The sequence below is a fragment of the Pistacia vera genome, unplaced genomic scaffold (assembly GCF_008641045.1).
Source record: "Pistacia vera cultivar Batoury unplaced genomic scaffold, PisVer_v2 Contig69, whole genome shotgun sequence".
Classification (NCBI taxonomy): Eukaryota; Viridiplantae; Streptophyta; class Magnoliopsida; order Sapindales; family Anacardiaceae; genus Pistacia; species Pistacia vera.
In genome coordinates, this window is record NW_022196545.1 from 371,556 (window position 1) to 389,777 (window position 18,222).

At 33.1% G+C, this 18,222-nt stretch overlaps 2 protein-coding genes and 1 long non-coding RNA gene across 3 annotated transcripts; all 3 read left to right on the forward strand.

Moving 5' to 3' along the window:
- Positions 1-3,680: 3,680 nt before the first annotated feature.
- On the forward strand, positions 3,681-6,220 carry LOC116113719. Its single transcript, XM_031399880.1, has 4 exons — positions 3,681-3,926; positions 4,672-4,782; positions 4,896-5,844; positions 5,964-6,220. The coding sequence occupies exons 1-4, from the start codon at positions 3,711-3,713 to the stop codon at positions 6,218-6,220; spliced, it is 1,533 nt and encodes a 510-aa protein (XP_031255740.1). The 5' UTR covers positions 3,681-3,710.
- A 2,704-nt stretch (positions 6,221-8,924) lies between these two features.
- LOC116113728 lies at positions 8,925-11,037 on the forward strand. Its single transcript, XR_004125463.1, has 4 exons — positions 8,925-9,061; positions 9,511-9,573; positions 9,699-9,753; positions 10,865-11,037. It is a non-coding gene; the product is annotated as an uncharacterized LOC116113728 (long non-coding RNA).
- A 2,055-nt stretch (positions 11,038-13,092) lies between these two features.
- On the forward strand, positions 13,093-15,277 carry LOC116113726 (cytochrome P450 CYP72A219-like). Its single transcript, XM_031399888.1, has 5 exons — positions 13,093-13,415; positions 13,511-13,728; positions 13,838-14,082; positions 14,263-14,650; positions 14,733-15,277. The coding sequence occupies exons 1-5, from the start codon at positions 13,139-13,141 to the stop codon at positions 15,156-15,158; spliced, it is 1,554 nt and encodes a 517-aa protein (XP_031255748.1). The 5' UTR covers positions 13,093-13,138; the 3' UTR covers positions 15,159-15,277.
- The last annotated feature ends 2,945 nt before the right edge of the window (positions 15,278-18,222 follow it).

The window sequence follows — 18,222 nt, forward strand, 5'->3', positions numbered from 1 at the left end:
AGTACTCTAAAGAAGGAGTTGTGGACGAGGTTTGAGGCAGCATCAAGTTTTGAGATTAGTTACAGTGCCTCTGCATTGCAAAGGACTGCTAGAAAGGATTCTTGACATGCTGGAAGAGGCTTCCTGTGATGAAGAAAGTTCAGTGATCAATGGTCCAGATAACAGTTGTTTTTAGTTCTTAAACGGTGGCATTCTGTTGTATGTTTTAAAAGTGTCAGTGGCTTAGCGGAAAATGTGCTCTTGAAGTGTTACAACGATAGTGCCACCAAAACAGTATTTTTGGATTTCAAAATTAATTTTCCTATAAGCCTTAGAGGCTGTTGCTTCTGCTTCTTGAAATTCATTTTATAACCTTGCAGTAGGATTTTTATGAGTGCATTAGACCAACGTTTTAAAACCTAACCCATGGTGAAACCTAAAAAGTGGTTGGATCTTGGGTTGACCGGTTTGACTAGGGGTTAAACCGGTATCTAAAGGTTGAAATCTAATAAAATGATTGTGAAAATTTATGTAAGTCCTATAGGTTGAATCTTGCAAAAATACCCCAAACATTATCGTCGACGTCGACAATAAGGCATGTTTGGTGGTGACAACACTCCCCATCATCACGAAACACCTTCTCTCAGTCTCTTGACCAAAAACCATCTTATCCCTCCCTCGTTCGCCTCCCCAACCATCGGTGATAACAGATTTTTTTGGTGACATGGGTTTGTATTGATGTGATTCACTCAACGAAATCAACGTAGTTGCCACCATTGCATCATTGGCAGTTTTTTGTAAAAAACCTTAATATTCCAACCTTTAATGTTTAAGGATTGATGTTCTAATTTATAGGGTTTTGAATAAATAAGAAAAATTGTAATTTGACCCGGTGAAGGCTTGGGTCCTGACTCCACCGGTCGGGTTTTAAAACAATGCACTAGACAATATGCCCAAACCCCAAATGGAGTCTTTTATACACAAATTTGTATAAAATCAATTGATCATGAGATGAATCTAGCATATGTTAATAAAAGTTAGGGTGTAGGTTCTAGTTCCTTATCCGGGCACTTGTAAAAAAAATTAACTAAGTTAAAAAATAACAAAAATACCTTAACCGTTTACAATACACCCCTAAGAAATTAAAACCTGCATTTAGTAGTTTTTAACTTTGATTACTCATTCATGTATCCAATAGACTCATAAATATTATACTAAATTCTAATAATTTAAAAGTACTGTACTGATGTTATAACATACATTATAATTAATTAAGTATCTATAAACTCATAATAAAATTTAATTAATTAAATTTTCTAATTTATTAATAAGTAATGTACTAATGTAGTAAATTATTAAGTTTATATTAAGTATTAATTTTATAATATTATTAAGTACTAATTAACTATGTAATGTTATAATTAATTAAATTCTAATCTTTTATTAAGTAATGTATTAAGTAATAAATACTAATATTATAATGTATGTTATGAATTATAATTAATAAGTAATCATTTAGATTTAACTATGTAAGTATAATTAATTAAATGATTACTATTATTTAATATTATAATAAAAAGTAGTCATTGAACGAATGTAATGTTATAATTAATAGCATCATACTATAAATCTATAATATAATGTTATAATTAATTAAATTTCTAAATTTAATTAAGTATTGTACTAATGTAGTAAATTACTAATGTTTATAATATAAGTTTAATTAATCATTTAATATGTAATATTATAGGTAATTAAGTGATCCTATTATAATGTAATGTTATAATTAATTAAGTATATACTATAAATCTATAATGTAATTATAATAAATTAAATTTATAATAATTTAATTAAGTAATTATTTTTATAATATAATGTTATAATTAATAAGTAATCATTTAACTAGTAATACTAAGTTTATCAATTTATCATTATAATTAATTAATTTCTAATTTACTATAAATATACTTAGAACTTGATAAATGAAGTAAATAACTAGAATTAATTATATTCAATCAAATATACTATTTTATTAAAAAAATAACTCTTTTAATAACATTAAAACACTTTAATAGATCATAATTCCAATTATACACTTAATTAATCAAAACTTTAACTTTAATATTATAATAGGTCAAAGTTTTTATATGTAAAACTATATATAAATATATATATATATTTGATTAGATTATTATAATATATCAAAGTTTTATATAGTGTAGTTATATGTATAGTGTGTATATATATTAATTAAGTTATTGTAAAAATTTAATTTTTTTAATTTTAAATTTTTATATGATGACCATATCGGCGCACAACAGCCATTTCTGACCTTTCGTGTGTCGTTCTGGCTGTGGCTGGCCGCGGTAGGTGGGTGGGGGTGGTGGCTTGGGTTGGCTGCAATTTGTTTTAAATTCAAGGGTAATTTTGTCCAAAAAATTAATTAATTGGGGTAAAATAGTAAAAGCAACATTCATGTAAATAAATTTAAAAATAAGGACATTATTGTCCTAAAATTTTATTAATAAGGGATAAAATTGTAAAAAAAAAAAAAATATTACCTTAGTAATTACCTCCAATATTACCAATAGTAACTAATATTGATATTTAAAGATTACTGAAATCTTATGTTACTTGATTATACTTGACAATCAAATATGGTAATCAAGTAACATAAGATAACATAACCCTAGTAATCCTACGTTACGCCCAACCAAACGCCCCCTTAAGAGTAAACGACTTTTTTCCACCCAAATAATGACTTAATGACACTTTCTCAGTCATAAATTTTTAAAATATTACTTTGCTGTCCAAATTTATATTCCGTTTCTAATTCTAGCATTGTTACGAGCCTACACTATCATCATTCTCTTCTTCGTTCATCACTCACCAAAACCCCTCAAACCCTACTCTTATCGACCCCGTCAATCGTCAACAATCGAGCGACTAGGATTTGCACAATCACCCCTCCCAAGTCAAAATTCGATCAATTCCATGTACCAAAATCCAACCTTCTACCACCAATAGACTCAACAACCTCTCCTCTTCAAAAGTCAAATAGCTTGGACCGAGTTTGCTCTTTGTTCGCAACCAAAACATAAATTTGAGTAGTAAAGTACTATTTTAAAAGTCCATGGATGAAAAAATGTTAGTAAGCCAATATTTGGGTGGGAAAAAGTCATTGACTCTATATTATGATTTTGTAGTTACGACATTTTGCTATTAATTTTGTTATAATAATATTTAAAACATCGTTTGACTCATTTTTAATAAATTGGACAATAGTACACTGACAAATGAATCTCATAAATTTTCTCTAACAAATCTAATGTAATATTTGATAATTAATTTCAAATAAATTTTCTCATATAATAAATTTATCAAAAACCAATTATCAGCTATTATATTGGATTTGCAAGAGAAAGTTTGTGAGCTTCTTTTATTAGACTATCTTTACTGTAATAAATTTTCTTTAAAATTTGCATATTGTGAAGAAATTTGAATTTCAACTTTTTTTTTTTCTCACTATTTGTCTAGTTGGATGTGGGCCGGGTCACCATTTAAAACTCCAACCCAATCTACATATCCTTCTAGAGAATTGAATTGAAAAAAATAAAAATAAAAAAAATCCCGCCTCAGGAGCTTAGTGGAAAAAAATTTAAAATCGAAACACGAACACAAATAAGGAGACAGATTCCGATTCCGATACACAGAGAGACAGAGTCACAGAGATGCCGAGAAACGATACGAAACCGAAATCAACCCGAAAACCGCTTCGAGATTTATCAACCAACAACAACTACAACAATGGAGGCGGAAGGTTCTCGAAATCCGTGAAGACGAAGAAGAAATCGGACGACAATAAGCAAATGGACGAAGCATCAGACGACAATGCACTCGATCGCCTCTTACTTGTGCAGTCCGACCTTTCGAATCTTCTTCAACAGGTTTAACTACCAGAGCCTCATAATTATTTCTTATAACTTCCTTTTTAAATTTTTTTTTAATATAATTTGAGTGGTACGGTTGATATGAGTAACGTAGTGTTTAGTTGTAGGACATTCATTTGGAATTTTTCGGGATTTTTTTAATTTTATTATTATTATTTTGTATTGGAAGTTTTTGAAACTCTTATTGGGCGCGTTTGGTAATATGGAAATGAAATTGAGTGGAGATCGAAATATTAATATTTGATGATCTTAGTAAGAAGGTCTCTGATTTTGTTTATTTCTAGTTATTTGGCTAAATTCTGTGTCGCCAAACGCAATCCAAGTGGTGAGCTTAAATTTGGATCTTGTACTACTGTGTACATTCTGTTGTTTTGATGTAGATAAGCATATTGTAAATCTACATGTTTTTCTGCTGCTTTTTCACGTGTGAGGAATTTTAGCCGTATTGAATTTGAAAAACAGTTCATTGTTGAGAATGAATTCCGATGAAGGAAGGAAAGTGTAAGCTTTTTTCTGTTGCATTCGCACACAAGTTTTTTCAGTAATCTGTGAACAAATTGTGCCAATTTTACATGGTTTGAAGTTCCTTTTGTTACAACGCTTAAGCTTAGGCTTTAAGTTTTAATAATATCCAATGTACATATATTTTCCTTTTCTTTTCTTCTAAAATAGACATGGTTTATTGTTAATAAATTCCTTGAGCTGTTACTAATCGTGCAATAATTTATGCGATGAATAGCAGATTGATGAACTGGTTGTGCAAGCATTTAAAGTTAAGACAATGAGCAAAGAGGGGAAAAAAGAAATTGAATCTTTCACTCATGTCTTGTCTGATATGAGTTCTACTTTGAAGGTTACTTCCTATATTTCTCTGTGTCTTGTGGGTGGGTGGGTGGATCAATATGTTTTTGGTTCCATATGTTCTGTTTCTAAACTGCTTTGAAATATCATGTTGTATCATCGCAGCCATGGGTTCCCAGATTCCAGAAGGCTCTCTCCAGTCCTGCTGAGTCTGAGAATCAATTGGCGCAGACTTTAGCAAGTAAAACTGCTTCTGCTGCAGATGAAGATGAAAAAACTTGTGAATTTGGGAGTCCAGAAGAAGACAAGGAAGACACTTTAATCTCTCCTTCTCCCCTTGTATCCTGGCGAGTCAATTGCACTATTGAAAGAAATAGACAACTGTTTTTGCTCACACCTCTCCCTATTTCGAAATCTCTGTCGTCCAAACATCAGGACACTTCCAAATCACAATTTGAAAGGATTGCCTCCAATCATACAATAGAGCTACCACGATTTTCAACTATTTTGGGAGATGCAAACGATGATTTGCTGGAAGGAGTGCCAATAAAACCAACTCCAAGGAAGCCTTCGGAATCTCTAGTGCCTGGAAACGGAAACACTCTAGAGTCTGCATTTTTTGCTTCACCAATGGTTTCAAAAGGAGAACACTCCATGTTTATGATAACTCCATGTTTAAAAATGTCCCCTCCTAAATCTTGTGTGTTGCTTGAGCCTATTTCTGAGTCCACTCATCGACCCTTTGACAAAGTTCGTAAGTCCACTCCATTTCCAGTTGGAATTCATAATTGCCAAGGCTCAGAATCTTCTGAGTCCTCCGGTAGTGAAGCTTCTGAGGACCTGGCATTTAAGTACCCAGAACTGCTAGGAATACAGCAGGCTCGTAAATCAGTAATTCAGAAGAAAGAGTTGGAAACATCACCAGACTGGTCATTCTCCCCTCCTAAAAGTTGTGTTTTGTTGGAGCCACCTGATGAAAAATCATTGGAAAATGTTGCTGACGTTCACACCATGCCAATCACTTCTTGTGATTTAAATCAGCAAAATCTCTCTGTATTAAAAGAAAATGATATTCAAAAACCCTCTCAGCAAACCAAGAAATCGTTCCACCCAGGTATTACTTTTGTTATATGATTTTACTTTTCTTTATGATATACATGCATTGGTTTGTAATGCCGCGAGCGTTTATACTAAACATAATTTTATTCAAATGCTTATCCTTTTTTTTTGCAGAAATGATTCGAGGCAATGCAGCAATAGTAGAAAGCACTCCCCTGTGGAAGGAACCAGAGAGCACAAGGAGAATCGGCAAGCGTCCTGGTGAGAGTACTCTAAAGAAAGAGTTGTGGACGAGGTTTGAGGCAGCATCGAGTATTGAGATTAGTTACAATGCCTCTGCATTGCAAAGGACTGCTAGGAAAGGATTTCTTGACATGTTAGAAGAGGCTTCTTGTGATGAAGAAAGTTCAGTGATCAAGAGTCTCAGATAACAGTTTTTTTTATGTTCAAAACGGTGGCGTTCTGTTGTGTGTTTTGAAAGTGTCAAGTGGCTCAGCGGAAAATTGTCTCTTGAAGTGATACAACAATAGTACCATCTTAAATACATGTATTTTTTGGGTTTCCAAAATTAATTTTCCTTTAAGCCTTGCAGGCTGCTGCTTCTGCTTTGAAATTCACTTTATAACCTTACAATAGGATTTTTATCGTGTGCACTAGAGCAATGTCTTAAAACCCAACCCGGGGTGAAATCCGACAAAGCGGTTGGGTCTCGGGTTGACTGGTGGGTTAAATCAGTATCTAAAAGTTTGAAATCTAATAAAATGCCCTTGGAAATTACTGTAAGTTTCTATAAGTTTGAAATCTTGCAAAAATACCCCAAACATTATCATTGATGTCGACAAATAGGACTTGTTTTTGGCAACGACAACACTCCCTATCACCACGAAAACACTCCTCTCAACCTCTTGACCAAAACCCATCTCACCCCTACCTCGTTTGCCTCTCCAACCATCAGCGACAGCATGATTTTTCTGGTGACTTTGTTTGCGATTAGATGTCGATTCACTCACCAGAAATCAATGTCGTTGCCACCATTGCACTCATTGGCAGTTTCTCTTTAAAAACCTTAACATTCCAGCTTTCAGTTGTTTACGGATTGATGTCCTAATTTCTAGGGTTTTGAATAAATAGAAAATTTTGTAATTTGACCCGGTGAAGGCTCAGGGTCCTAGTTCAACCGGTCGGGCCGAATTTTAAAACAGTGCACTAGACAGTATGCCCAAACCCCAAATGGAGTCTTTTATGCCACAAATTTGTATAGAATCAACTGATCATGAGATGAATCTAGCACATGTTAATAAAAGTTAGGGGTGAGTGGTTCCGAGTACCTTGCAATTTTTAGGGAAACTGGAACCAAGACCTGTCAGTTCCGGTTCTTAAATTCAAGAAACCTAAACCTGAAATGCAGGTTCCGATTCCTTGAAATGCAGGTTTCGATTCCTTACTCGGGTACCCTGTAAAAAATAATAACCCCCTATTAATTTAAAAAATGATAAAAATACCTTAAAAGTTTACAAATACACCCCTAAAAAATTAAGAAAACCTACATTTAGTAATTTTAAATTTTTGATTACTCGTTCATTTGTATCCCATGTGACTCATAAATATCATACTAAATTTCAAATCATTTAACAAGTATTGTATTAATGTTTATAATATAATGTTATAATTAATTAAGTAATCATACTATAAATCTGTAATGTAATGTTATAATTGATTAAATTTTTAATCATTTAATTAAGTAATTTACTAATGTAGTAAATTACTAATGTTATAATTAATTAAGTGATCATACTATAATGTAATGTTATAATTAATTAAATTTTTAATCATTTAATTAAGTATTGTACTAATGTAGTAAATTACTAATATTTATAATATAATGTCATAATTAATTAAATAATCATTTAATTATGTAATGCTATAATTAATTAAGTGATCATACTATTATGTAATGTTATAATTAATTAAATAATCATATTATAAATCTATAATGTAATATTATAATAAATTAAATTTATAATCATTTAATTAAGTAATCAATTTTTTTATAATGTAATGTTATAATTAATTAAGTAATCATTTAACTAGTAATATATTAATGTTTATCAATTTATCATATATAATTAATTAATTACTAATTAACTATAAATATACTTAGAACTTGATAACTGAAATAAATAACTAAATATTATATTATTATTCAATCAAATATACTATTTTATTCAAAACTAATTTTTTTAATAACATTAAAATACTTTTAATTGGATCCTAATTCCAATTATATACTTAATTAATCAAAACTTTAATATTATAATATGTTAAAGTTTTTTATATTTAAATTTTTTAATAAATATATATATTAGTATATTACTATGTATTTGTATATATATTTGATTAGATTATTATAATATATCAAAGTTTTTATATATTATAGTTTATATATATAATTGTATATATATTTAGTTAGGTTATTGTAAAAATTTAATTTTTTCCATTTTAATTTTTTATATGTAAAATTAGTAGACCCCACATTCTTCACAGATATTTCGTTTCAACCCAGGTCCAAAATAGGTTTCAATTCGGGTACCCGCCCTTGGTTCCAAGCAGGTTCCAAATCAGGTACATACCCTCAGTTCCAAGCAAGTTCCAAACTGGGTACCTACCCTCAGTTCCAAGCAGGTTTCAAATCAGATACCCGCTTCAGGTTCTTTTCCTAGGTTCGGATTTCTCTACATATAGAAATCGAAACTGGAACCATACAATGTTGGTTAAAAAAAAAAATAGAATCGGAACCTACCCACACAGTGTCAGTTTTGGGTAGATTCTGATTCCGGTTACAATTCTATGCACAAGTTTTGGTTCTGCCTGCTATCCGTGCTCACCCATAAAAGTTAAACACATGTCAATTATATATATTAACATGACTATTTTTGCCAAAAACACCAGAAAAAATGTGTAAAAACTAAAAACCGTAGCTCAAAACGTGGAAAAGAGGGAAGCGCAAACATTACGAGCCGTTTAGTAATAACTAAACTATTGGGGTCAATTTGTAAATTGGAAAAATTCCATCTGTTTTTAGTTTCCACTTTTCTTCAACAAGACTAAAACTCACTTCGACTTGGTTCTCTTAAGAACTCACAAAGCCCTCTCTCCCCTCCTAAAACCCTAACTCATTACTCAGTCTTTCACCAAATCCAACGGCACAACCGAGTCATCTGAGTCAGCACATTGATTCATTCGTTAACTTGTCCAGCTCTTCCGCTCACCAGGTTCTTAACCGACAACTCTTGCTCTTATATATTCTTTTTCAATTTCTAGGTTTTGTGAATTTTTTGTATTTTTTTATAAAGTAGAATTGTGTTGAAAGATTATGAAAAATTGAAAAGTTAAAACTTGAACCTAGAATATGTAACTTCAAGTAAAATCTGTAGCAAACTGATTTTTACTTTTAATTTTTTTTAGATTAATCTGTGAGTTAATTATGTCTGTGTGTGTATAGAAAAACAGAACTTGAATTTAAATTATTTAATTATAACTTTAATTATCTGTACATATGTAAGAAATAGTCGAGTTTCAACCTAAATTATGGATTTATTTGTTAATCACTGTGTTTAATATAATGCATTTTTTTTTTAAAATGATCTTTATTAATCATACTTGTGGATGTTTATAGCTATGATGAATTTGAGTGTATAATTGTACTGTGTGTTGATTACAGGCTGCAAGTTTGGATGCAGTTGTTTCCTTGTTGAAGAATAATGTGTTGACTATAGAAAAACTGGTATGGTTTACATACAGTCGTTTTGTTTACGCTGAGTTATTTTCTTCTTTTTGGTGATTTTCTTTGTGTGTATAGTTTCCTGGTGTTTGTCTTTTACTTTGTCATTTTTTTAAAAATATATGTAGGTTAGAGAGATGGATATGTATTTGACTACCACTGATGATGTCACTCGTGCAAGAGGTAAACATTTTAATGTGTTATGTTGACTATGACGTTAAGTTGTTTAGACTGTAGTTTAATTGGATTAGTATATCACTATCATGTTCCTTTGATGATTTTGAATATGAAAAGAAGAAAAAGATAATCCAAAACATTTCGGGCAAGTTATGTTTTGATTGGCGATGTTAAATTTTTCTTCACTTACTGGTTATTTGTATACTGTTCTTTATTTCTTTCTAAGAATTAGCAAACAATTTGAGAATAAATCGTGGAGTTTGCACTTCTTTTTCAGGTATCCTTCTTCTTGGAGAAGTCCTTTCAAACTTATGCTTTACAGTGAATAGTATTAATTTATCACTTCAGAATACTGTAAAATAATGAAAATAAAGGAAAAGTATCTGAGGCTGTATCCTGAAAAGCAACAGTTGCGCTAATGCAATTGTGTTAAGGTCTAGACAATGAAGTAACGATTCAACTTTAAGACTTTACAAATGCTTTTTAAGTTCAAGAAGGAAGCTATTATGTTTTATCCGCAACATATTGTCAGAAGGAGGTAGATCAACATTGCATTACAATGATGGAAAATATTAATCTATTTTGTTAATTGAAGTTGTAATGTTATAATCAAATTAGTTTTCATAATCTCTGTAGAACTGCATCTGTATGCTTGGTGAACATTTAGTTTTATTTTATGTAAATTATAGAAATTCCTAGAGTTGAATGTTTTGGTTTTTAACTAGAATTAAATTTCATAAGCTAAATCCAGTCAGGCATGTGTGATCCCTTCACGTTTCTCACATGCAGGTTTATTGCATTTCTCACTTTTGTTGTATGTGTTTTTGATCACTTCACCTTTCCTATTTCTGCCCGACTTGTACTTCAAATTCTTTCTCTCACCCTCTCTTTCACCCGCATACACACACACACACACACACACAAAGTGGTTCATGCCCATGCTGACACATGCATATGTGTGCTTGCATACCTGACTCAAGACATGCACTTTCAGCCAGAAACATATTCAATAGATATCATTCAATAAAATCTGCTCTTCTCATTTTTTAATTGATTTTCTTGACATATTTCCTTATATTCCTTTTAAGTAACAATTAAATGGTTTATTTTGGTCAAGGGTGAAGACTTTCTCTACGGAATCTGTAAAGCTATTGATGGGGAGAAGGATCCACAGTGCTTAATGCTAACTTTTTGCATTGTTGAGGTTGTGGCACAAGTATTTCCCGATGATCTGCTTGCAAGTTTTGCCAGCGACCTTTTTGAAATTTTAGGCTGTTCCCCATTCATTTTACTCATGTAAGCTTGGTTTATTTACACAAACTGTATTCTGTTTGTCCTTTTACTTTTATTCTGTAGTTGAAATTTGAATTAGCATAGGTTATATTGATCGGTTAAATACCACAAGAAGGAAGTTGGATTATCCGGTTAATCAGATATGCATTGAACTTATTGCAGCATGCCGAGATGGAATATCAGGCTCTGAACCATTCATGACAGAGTCTGCTCTTGCACATGAGAAATGGTGTTGCTTGATTCAGAGCTTTTCTGCTTCATTAACTAAGGCCTTCACTTTTACCTTGGCAACAAGCACAAATGAAGATGCTTATGATGCAGATGTATATTTTGGAGGTGAATCTTGTTAAACTTACGGATATCATTGCTTGGATGTCTGGTACTTGTGTGTGTGCATGTGTGTGTCTGGCTGTCTTTTCCCATTTGCATATCATTTGTTTAATTCTCTCTCAATAAGCTTGGCCGGTGATTATTAGGAGGTTCCACGGTATATGTTACATGAATTTGCATAAACCTGTTGATCACAAGTTTGTGTAAATCTGAAGTCTGTCTAATACTCAAATCTTGCATTCCAAGGTCAGCACGGATGTTTGGCATGCACGGATGTTTTAATAAAACATTAATGTGTTTTAATATCCTCATCCCTGCCATGGGTAGTGTATGTCATTATATAACATTATTGAAACTGTTTTATATGATATAGTTGAATATGATAATTCTGTCCATTAATCATATTTTTGTCTTAAAACATTATATGGGATGTGACATCATGGTTATATGAGTTGTAATCTGTCAAAAATACAACTTCAGCTGACATTAAGTTTTGTGATTGATTAATTTTTTGGGGCATTTTTGAAAGAAATTAAAATCTAGACCCTAATTGTAATTTTGTAGGGGTGTTTTAAATGTATTAAAATATAAGGGACTGCTTTCAGGTTTTTAGAATATTTTTATTTTTAACCTCAAATGGTCTAACNTTGCATATCATTTGTTTAATTCTCTCTCAATAAGCTTGGCCGGTGATTATTAGGAGGTTCCACGGTATATGTTACATGAATTTGCATAAACCTGTTGATCACAAGTTTGTGGAAATCTGAAGTCTGTCTAATACTCAAATCTTGCATTCCAAGGTCAGCACGGATGTTTGGCATGCACGGATGTTTTGATAAAACATTAATGTGTTTTAATATCCTCATCCCTGCCTTGGGTAGTGTATGTCATTATATAACATTATTGAAATTGTTTTATATGATATAGTTGAATATGATAATTTTGTCCATTAATCAGATTTTTGTCTTAAAACATTATATGGGATGTGACATCATGGTTATATGAGTTGTAATCTGTCAAAAAGACAACTTCAGCTGACATTAAGTTTTGTGATTGATTATTTTTTTGGGGCATTTTTGAAAGAAATTAAAATCTAGACCCTAATTGAAATTTTGTAGGGGTGTTTTAAATGTACTAAAATATAAGGGACTACTTTTAGCTTTTTAGAATATTTTTATTTTTAACGTCAAATGGTCTAACCGGTCGGTCTAACTAGTTGGACTAGTTGACCCGTGACATGGTCACCTTGCCAGGTCTCACAACAGATCGGGTTTTAAAACAATGACTTAATTTGCTTGGAGGCCAAGGGGAATTCTTGGGACCAAGTCATCAGATCCTTGGTGATCAAGTGAGCAGCCCTCTAAAAGGGAAGAGGCGGTGGTCTTATAATATAATTTAGATTTCATTACAAATATATGCTTATAATATAATATTGCAGCAAATTACTGCAACTTGTTGATCTCAGTAACTTCATGGAAGTCGCATTCTGTGCTGCAACAATCCTCTTGATATAAATTATATACAAAAAACCATTAAATTAAAAGTAAATAGACAGCGATTTGGTGGCTCTTTGACAATTAAACGACCACAAAATCTTTCTATCAATTAAAATAATGAGCAAACTCCGAAGATATTTTTCATGGTCTCTTACAGTCTCTTTTTTTGTATTACTATAAATAAGGAACATTAGCTTCTCTCTCAATTCATTCCAAATACGTAGGATCTCATATCAATAAAAGAGTCTTTGAAATTTCATACTGATTCTGAAATGGAATTATCACTGAAATCCATTGCAGTCTCCATAGTTTTGGTTACAGTAGTAACATTGGCATGGAGAGTGCTGAACTGGGTATGGTTGAGGCCAAAGAGGCTGGAGAGATACCTGAGACAGCAAGGTCTCTTGGGTAAACCTTACAGGCTTCTCTACGGAGACTTGAAGGAGGCCTCAATGATGCTAGAACAAACAAAATCCAGATCCTTCACTGTCTCTGATGACAGTACACCACGTATTGTTCCATTCCTCCATCAAGTGGTAAAGGATTATGGTATGTACATCACCTATCTTTTTAGTCATTTTTCATATATTACCTATATTATTGTATCTTCTACTAACATTTGTACATATTTGTCAAAATTGCAGGTAAAAATTCTTTTATATGGATTGGTCCAATACCCAGGGTGACCATCATGAATCCTGATCAACTAAAAGTAATATTTTCCAGGCTTAGTGATTTTCATAAACCTCGGGCGAACCCACTTGCCAAGTATCTTGCAACTGGACTTTTTGAGTATGAAGGGGAGAAGTGGACCAAACAGAGAAGGATTATCAATCCAGCATTCCATCTCGACAAGTTGAAGGTCCATTCATTTTTTATTTTTTTTTCCATTTAGTAATTCCATATTCTAAACTTTTTTGTTGACATTTCTTTTTGCTAAGAGCTAATTTTGATTTTGTAACTTGTTACAGCTTATGTTACCTGAATTCTATCAAGTTTGTACTGAGATGATTAGCAAATGGGAGAAATTGGTCTCTGAAGAAGGATCATGTGAATTGGATGTATGGCCCTTCCTTGCAAATTTGACAGGTGATGTGATTTCTAAAACAGCATTTGGAAGCAACTTCGAAGAAGGAAGAAGGATATTCCAACTCCTGACAGAATTAGGTGATCTTATAACAGAAGTATTACAATCGGTTTACATTCCAGGATGGAGGTAAAATAATATCTAATGTTCAAAAAATGATATAAGCTTAGTCTAGATTTCGCACAGGAAACAATTTCTCTTTTTCTCATATATTACAGTTTCAAAAAATGGTGGATGCCCAGATATAAACAGTTCTTGATCATCATAGTTCATTTAATTAACTTTTATTGCTTACATACATGTTTGTAGGTTTTTACCTACTAAGAGGAATAGGAGATTGAAGGAACTTGACATGGAAATCCGAGCTTTACTTCTGGGTATCATAAAAAATAGAGAGAAGGCAAGGGAAGCAGGTGAAGCTGCAAAGAATGACTTATTAGGTATACTCATGGAATCAAATTTTAGAGAAATTGAAGAACATGGAAACAACAAAAATGTTGGAATGAGTATAGATGAAGTGATTAAAGAGTGTAAGCTATTTTACTTTGCTGGTCAAGAGACTACCTCCGTTCTGCTTGTTTGGACTATGGTTTTACTGAGTAAACATCAAGATTGGCAAGCTCGTGCAAGAGAAGAGATTTTCCTAGTATTTGGTGATAAGAAACCTAGCTATGATGAACTGAATCACTTGAAAGTTGTAAGTATCATAATATATCATACAAAAATTCTCTTCTTTTTTTTTTGTTCTATGGAATTTGATTTTAATTACTGTATATTAGGTCACAATGATACTATATGAGGTACTCAGGTTATACCCTCCAGTAGTTGCTGTTGATCGAGCTGTTAACGAAGAACTAAAACTTGGGAACTTGTCACTACCTGCTGGAGTTGAGGTCACAACCCCAATTATCTTGGTTCACCATGATCAGGAACTTTGGGGTGAAGATGCAATGGAGTTTAAACCAGAGAGGTTTTCAGAAGGAATTTCAAAGGCGACAGAAAATCAAGTTTCATTCATCCCTTTCGGATGGGGTCCTCGGATATGCATTGGACAAAACTTTGCTCTCATGGAAGCAAAAATGGCTTTGGCTCTAATCATGAAAAACTTCACATTTGAGTTATCTCCATCTTACGTGCATGCTCCTCATACAGTTATTACTCTTCATCCGGAAAACGGTGCCTGCTTAATCTTGAGGAAACTATAGTGTGAAACTGCCAATTGTAGACAAATAAGATTGACATTATATTGTTAAAAGAAAATAAAGTTATTACATTTTATAGCGCAAAGCAAGTATCGCTTTGGCCCTATAATTTTAAATATCAATATAACTTTCGAATTTGATCATTTATAATACATATAACTTAAAGACTTAACGTTACATTCAACTCGAATCTGGATAATCTCTAAATATAAAGTATTTATTACTTTGCTGTAAGTCAGGGGTAAGTAAGGTAGTTAACTGTACGATTGTTGATTTGTTGGAGTCAAGTGACAGATTTAAGTTACTTTGACAAGCGGAAGTAGGGTTTGAGCTATTAACGAAGGTGTAGGGGTTTTATGTATTTTTCACCGTAGTTTGGGAGAAGGGGTATGGAAAAAGTTTAGCCCTTTGTCTATTTCAATAGTAATCTGGATCTAGCGTCCCTTTGTTTCAGTATAATTAGAATGTAAGAGAAAAAAAGAAATCGTGTAACATGATGTTCGATCGGTTGGTAGTCGTGACCTAATAGCGAAAATGGTTTGTTGAGAGATTTTAACCTAAGAGCAGTTAATGTTCTTTTAGAAAAACCCTAATGATCCAGGGATAGCAACAAAGCTACAGACACCGAAAAAGTTACACTGAAATCGTGTACCGGTCTACGTGTAATATGTCTCTCATTTTTTTTACAATTTTTTTTCTAGTGAACGGTCGTCCATCAAATTTGGACGGCCATTCACTTACATGGGTGCCCGTCCATATTATATGGACGGGCATTCATATACAAGGGACGGGCGTCCACATTTAAAGGACGTCCGTCCATAAATAAATTATGAAAATTAAAAAAAAAACTTTGGGGATGGCCGTCCATAAATTATGGATGGTCGTCCCTTACGTTTGGACGGGCGTCCATTACATCCATACTTAAAAAAAAAAAAAAAAAATGTTAGGACGGTAGAAATGTTTGCATCATGGTTGAAGTTTTGTAGCTTATCCTTATTCTTTTCATCGCTACTGCTATCTACAAAAGATACATGAGGATCCTTATCACAAGGAGGATCATATCCAGGCAAGAAGGAAAATTCCATCTTATCAGAACATTGATAATTGTCTTCTTTCTCTTTCCTTTCTCAAAGAATGGATCATTTTCAAAAAAGGTGACATTTCTGGAAACGGGCACTTGTAAGTGAGTTTATCCATATCCAAGGAATTTCTAATCACTCGACTGAAAGGAGAGGAATTGAAAATTATACGATTTTTGTGCAAGTTTGTCTCTGACAGACGAATGAAGTAAAACATAGCATGTACAACCAAAGACACGCAATCTTGAGTAAGAAGGAGGTAAACCAGTCAGCTTCTCAACAGGTTATTTATACCAACAGTAGAGCTAGGGAGACGATTGATGAGATAGGCTGCAGTTAGAGCTGCTTCAGCCCAGAAATATGTAGGGACATTACTTGAGATAAGCAAGCAACGGACTGTCTCCACAATATGCATAATAACATAGGGCTTATCTCAGCTATCCCATTTTTAGGGTATGGGGACACGACCGTTGGTGCATGATTCCCTTCCGAGAGAGAAGGGATTGAAATTCATTGGACATGTATTCTCCCCTTTTTCTTTCAAATTGTGTTTTAACAAATTCACAGAAATTCTCAAACACATGTTAGCACATCAGATTTCCATTTCAAAAAAGAAATCCGTAAAGTCGTCTATAAATGTAACAACATATCTAGCCCCTNTGCACAACGTGGAAGATAAATTATGACCCTATCTCCTAAACACAGGGCTTCACGACTGGGCAATACATATGCCGCTGAAAGATGAGCAGAAAAACATGTTGTACTGTAAGCAAAAGAACTAGAGATAAAAGGCATACTTGGTGGAAAGCAAAAACATGTTGTACTGTAAGAAAAAGAACTAGAGATAAAAGGCATACTTGGTGGAAAGCACAGAAGAGTTAATTTGTTTCAGGAAACACAATTACATGGTAAGTTTGAAAAATTCCCATGCACAGTACGGTCAATCTGCTTGTTGTGCGTGCAACTCCCATGGCAGCCCAGTGCACAATAGCCACTAGCACAGAGTGTCCGAAACTTCAGAAGGATGCAATAAAGTTTCCATGGAGGCAAGTGAAGAAGGTGCGATAAATATGAAAAAAGCACAGTGAATGAGGACGAAGAAGAAGAGCGAAGAAGAAAGGTATTTAGAATGTTTTTTTGTTTAAAGTATGGACGGATGTCCATTAGGAATAAAGCCCGTCCAAACTTAGGGGACGACCGTCCATTCCTAATGGACGCTTGTCCAAATTTAAGGGGCGGCCGTCCAAAATTTATGGATGGCCGTTCCCAAATTTTTTTATTTTTTTATTTTCATATTTTAGTTAAAGACATGCGTCCTTTATTTACGGACGCCCGTCCAAAATGAAGAGACGACTGTCCATAACAGATGAACGGCCATCCCTAATTTTTATAAAAAAAATTTGTTCCATTTTAGTTATGGACGGGCGTCCTTTAATTGGGGATGTCCGTCCCTGGTATATGGACCCCTGTCCATATAATATGGACGGGCATCCATGTGAGTGAACGGCCGTCCAAATTTGATGGACGACCGTTCACTAGAAAACAATTGTTAAAAAAATCATAAGTGTGTTACACGTAGGCCGGTACACAATTTCAGTTTAGGTTTTTCGGTGTCCGTAGCATTATTGATAATTTAAAGGAACAAGAAGAAAACTATACTCTTGATGCTTGATTTTGACACTAACGATTCGCACTTATAAAGTGATAAGCAGACTTATAAATTACACGTGATAAAGGAATATGAAATGAATTAATGAACAAGAAGAGATATTTAAAGTGGTTCGATTGCTCAAAAGCGAATCCTACGTCCACTACTATTGTATTAATAGATGGTTAAAATAAAGTCACGTGCAACAAGCTGAGTTATAATCTAGAGAGAATACAAAAGAGAAAGAGAGAGAGTAAGCTATTTTAGACAAAGATTAGTCAATCATGTAGAATAGAGGGAAGTCTTCTATTTATAGTGGGAGATTTCAAGGTAATGATTA

Coding starts and splice junctions, on each gene's coding strand:
- LOC116113726 (XM_031399888.1), top strand. CDS start 13,139: ATGGAATTATCACTGAAATCCATTGCAGTCTCCATAGTTTTGGTTACA. Junction 13,729..13,837: donor TCCATCTCGACAAGTTGAAG/GTCCATTCATTT, acceptor AACTTGTTACAG/CTTATGTTACCTGAATTCTA. Junction 14,083..14,262: donor GTTTACATTCCAGGATGGAG/GTAAAATAATAT, acceptor ACATGTTTGTAG/GTTTTTACCTACTAAGAGGA.
- LOC116113719 (XM_031399880.1), top strand. CDS start 3,711: ATGCCGAGAAACGATACGAAACCGAAATCAACCCGAAAACCGCTTCGA. Junction 3,927..4,671: donor TTTCGAATCTTCTTCAACAG/GTTTAACTACCA, acceptor GATGAATAGCAG/ATTGATGAACTGGTTGTGCA. Junction 4,783..4,895: donor ATATGAGTTCTACTTTGAAG/GTTACTTCCTAT, acceptor GTATCATCGCAG/CCATGGGTTCCCAGATTCCA.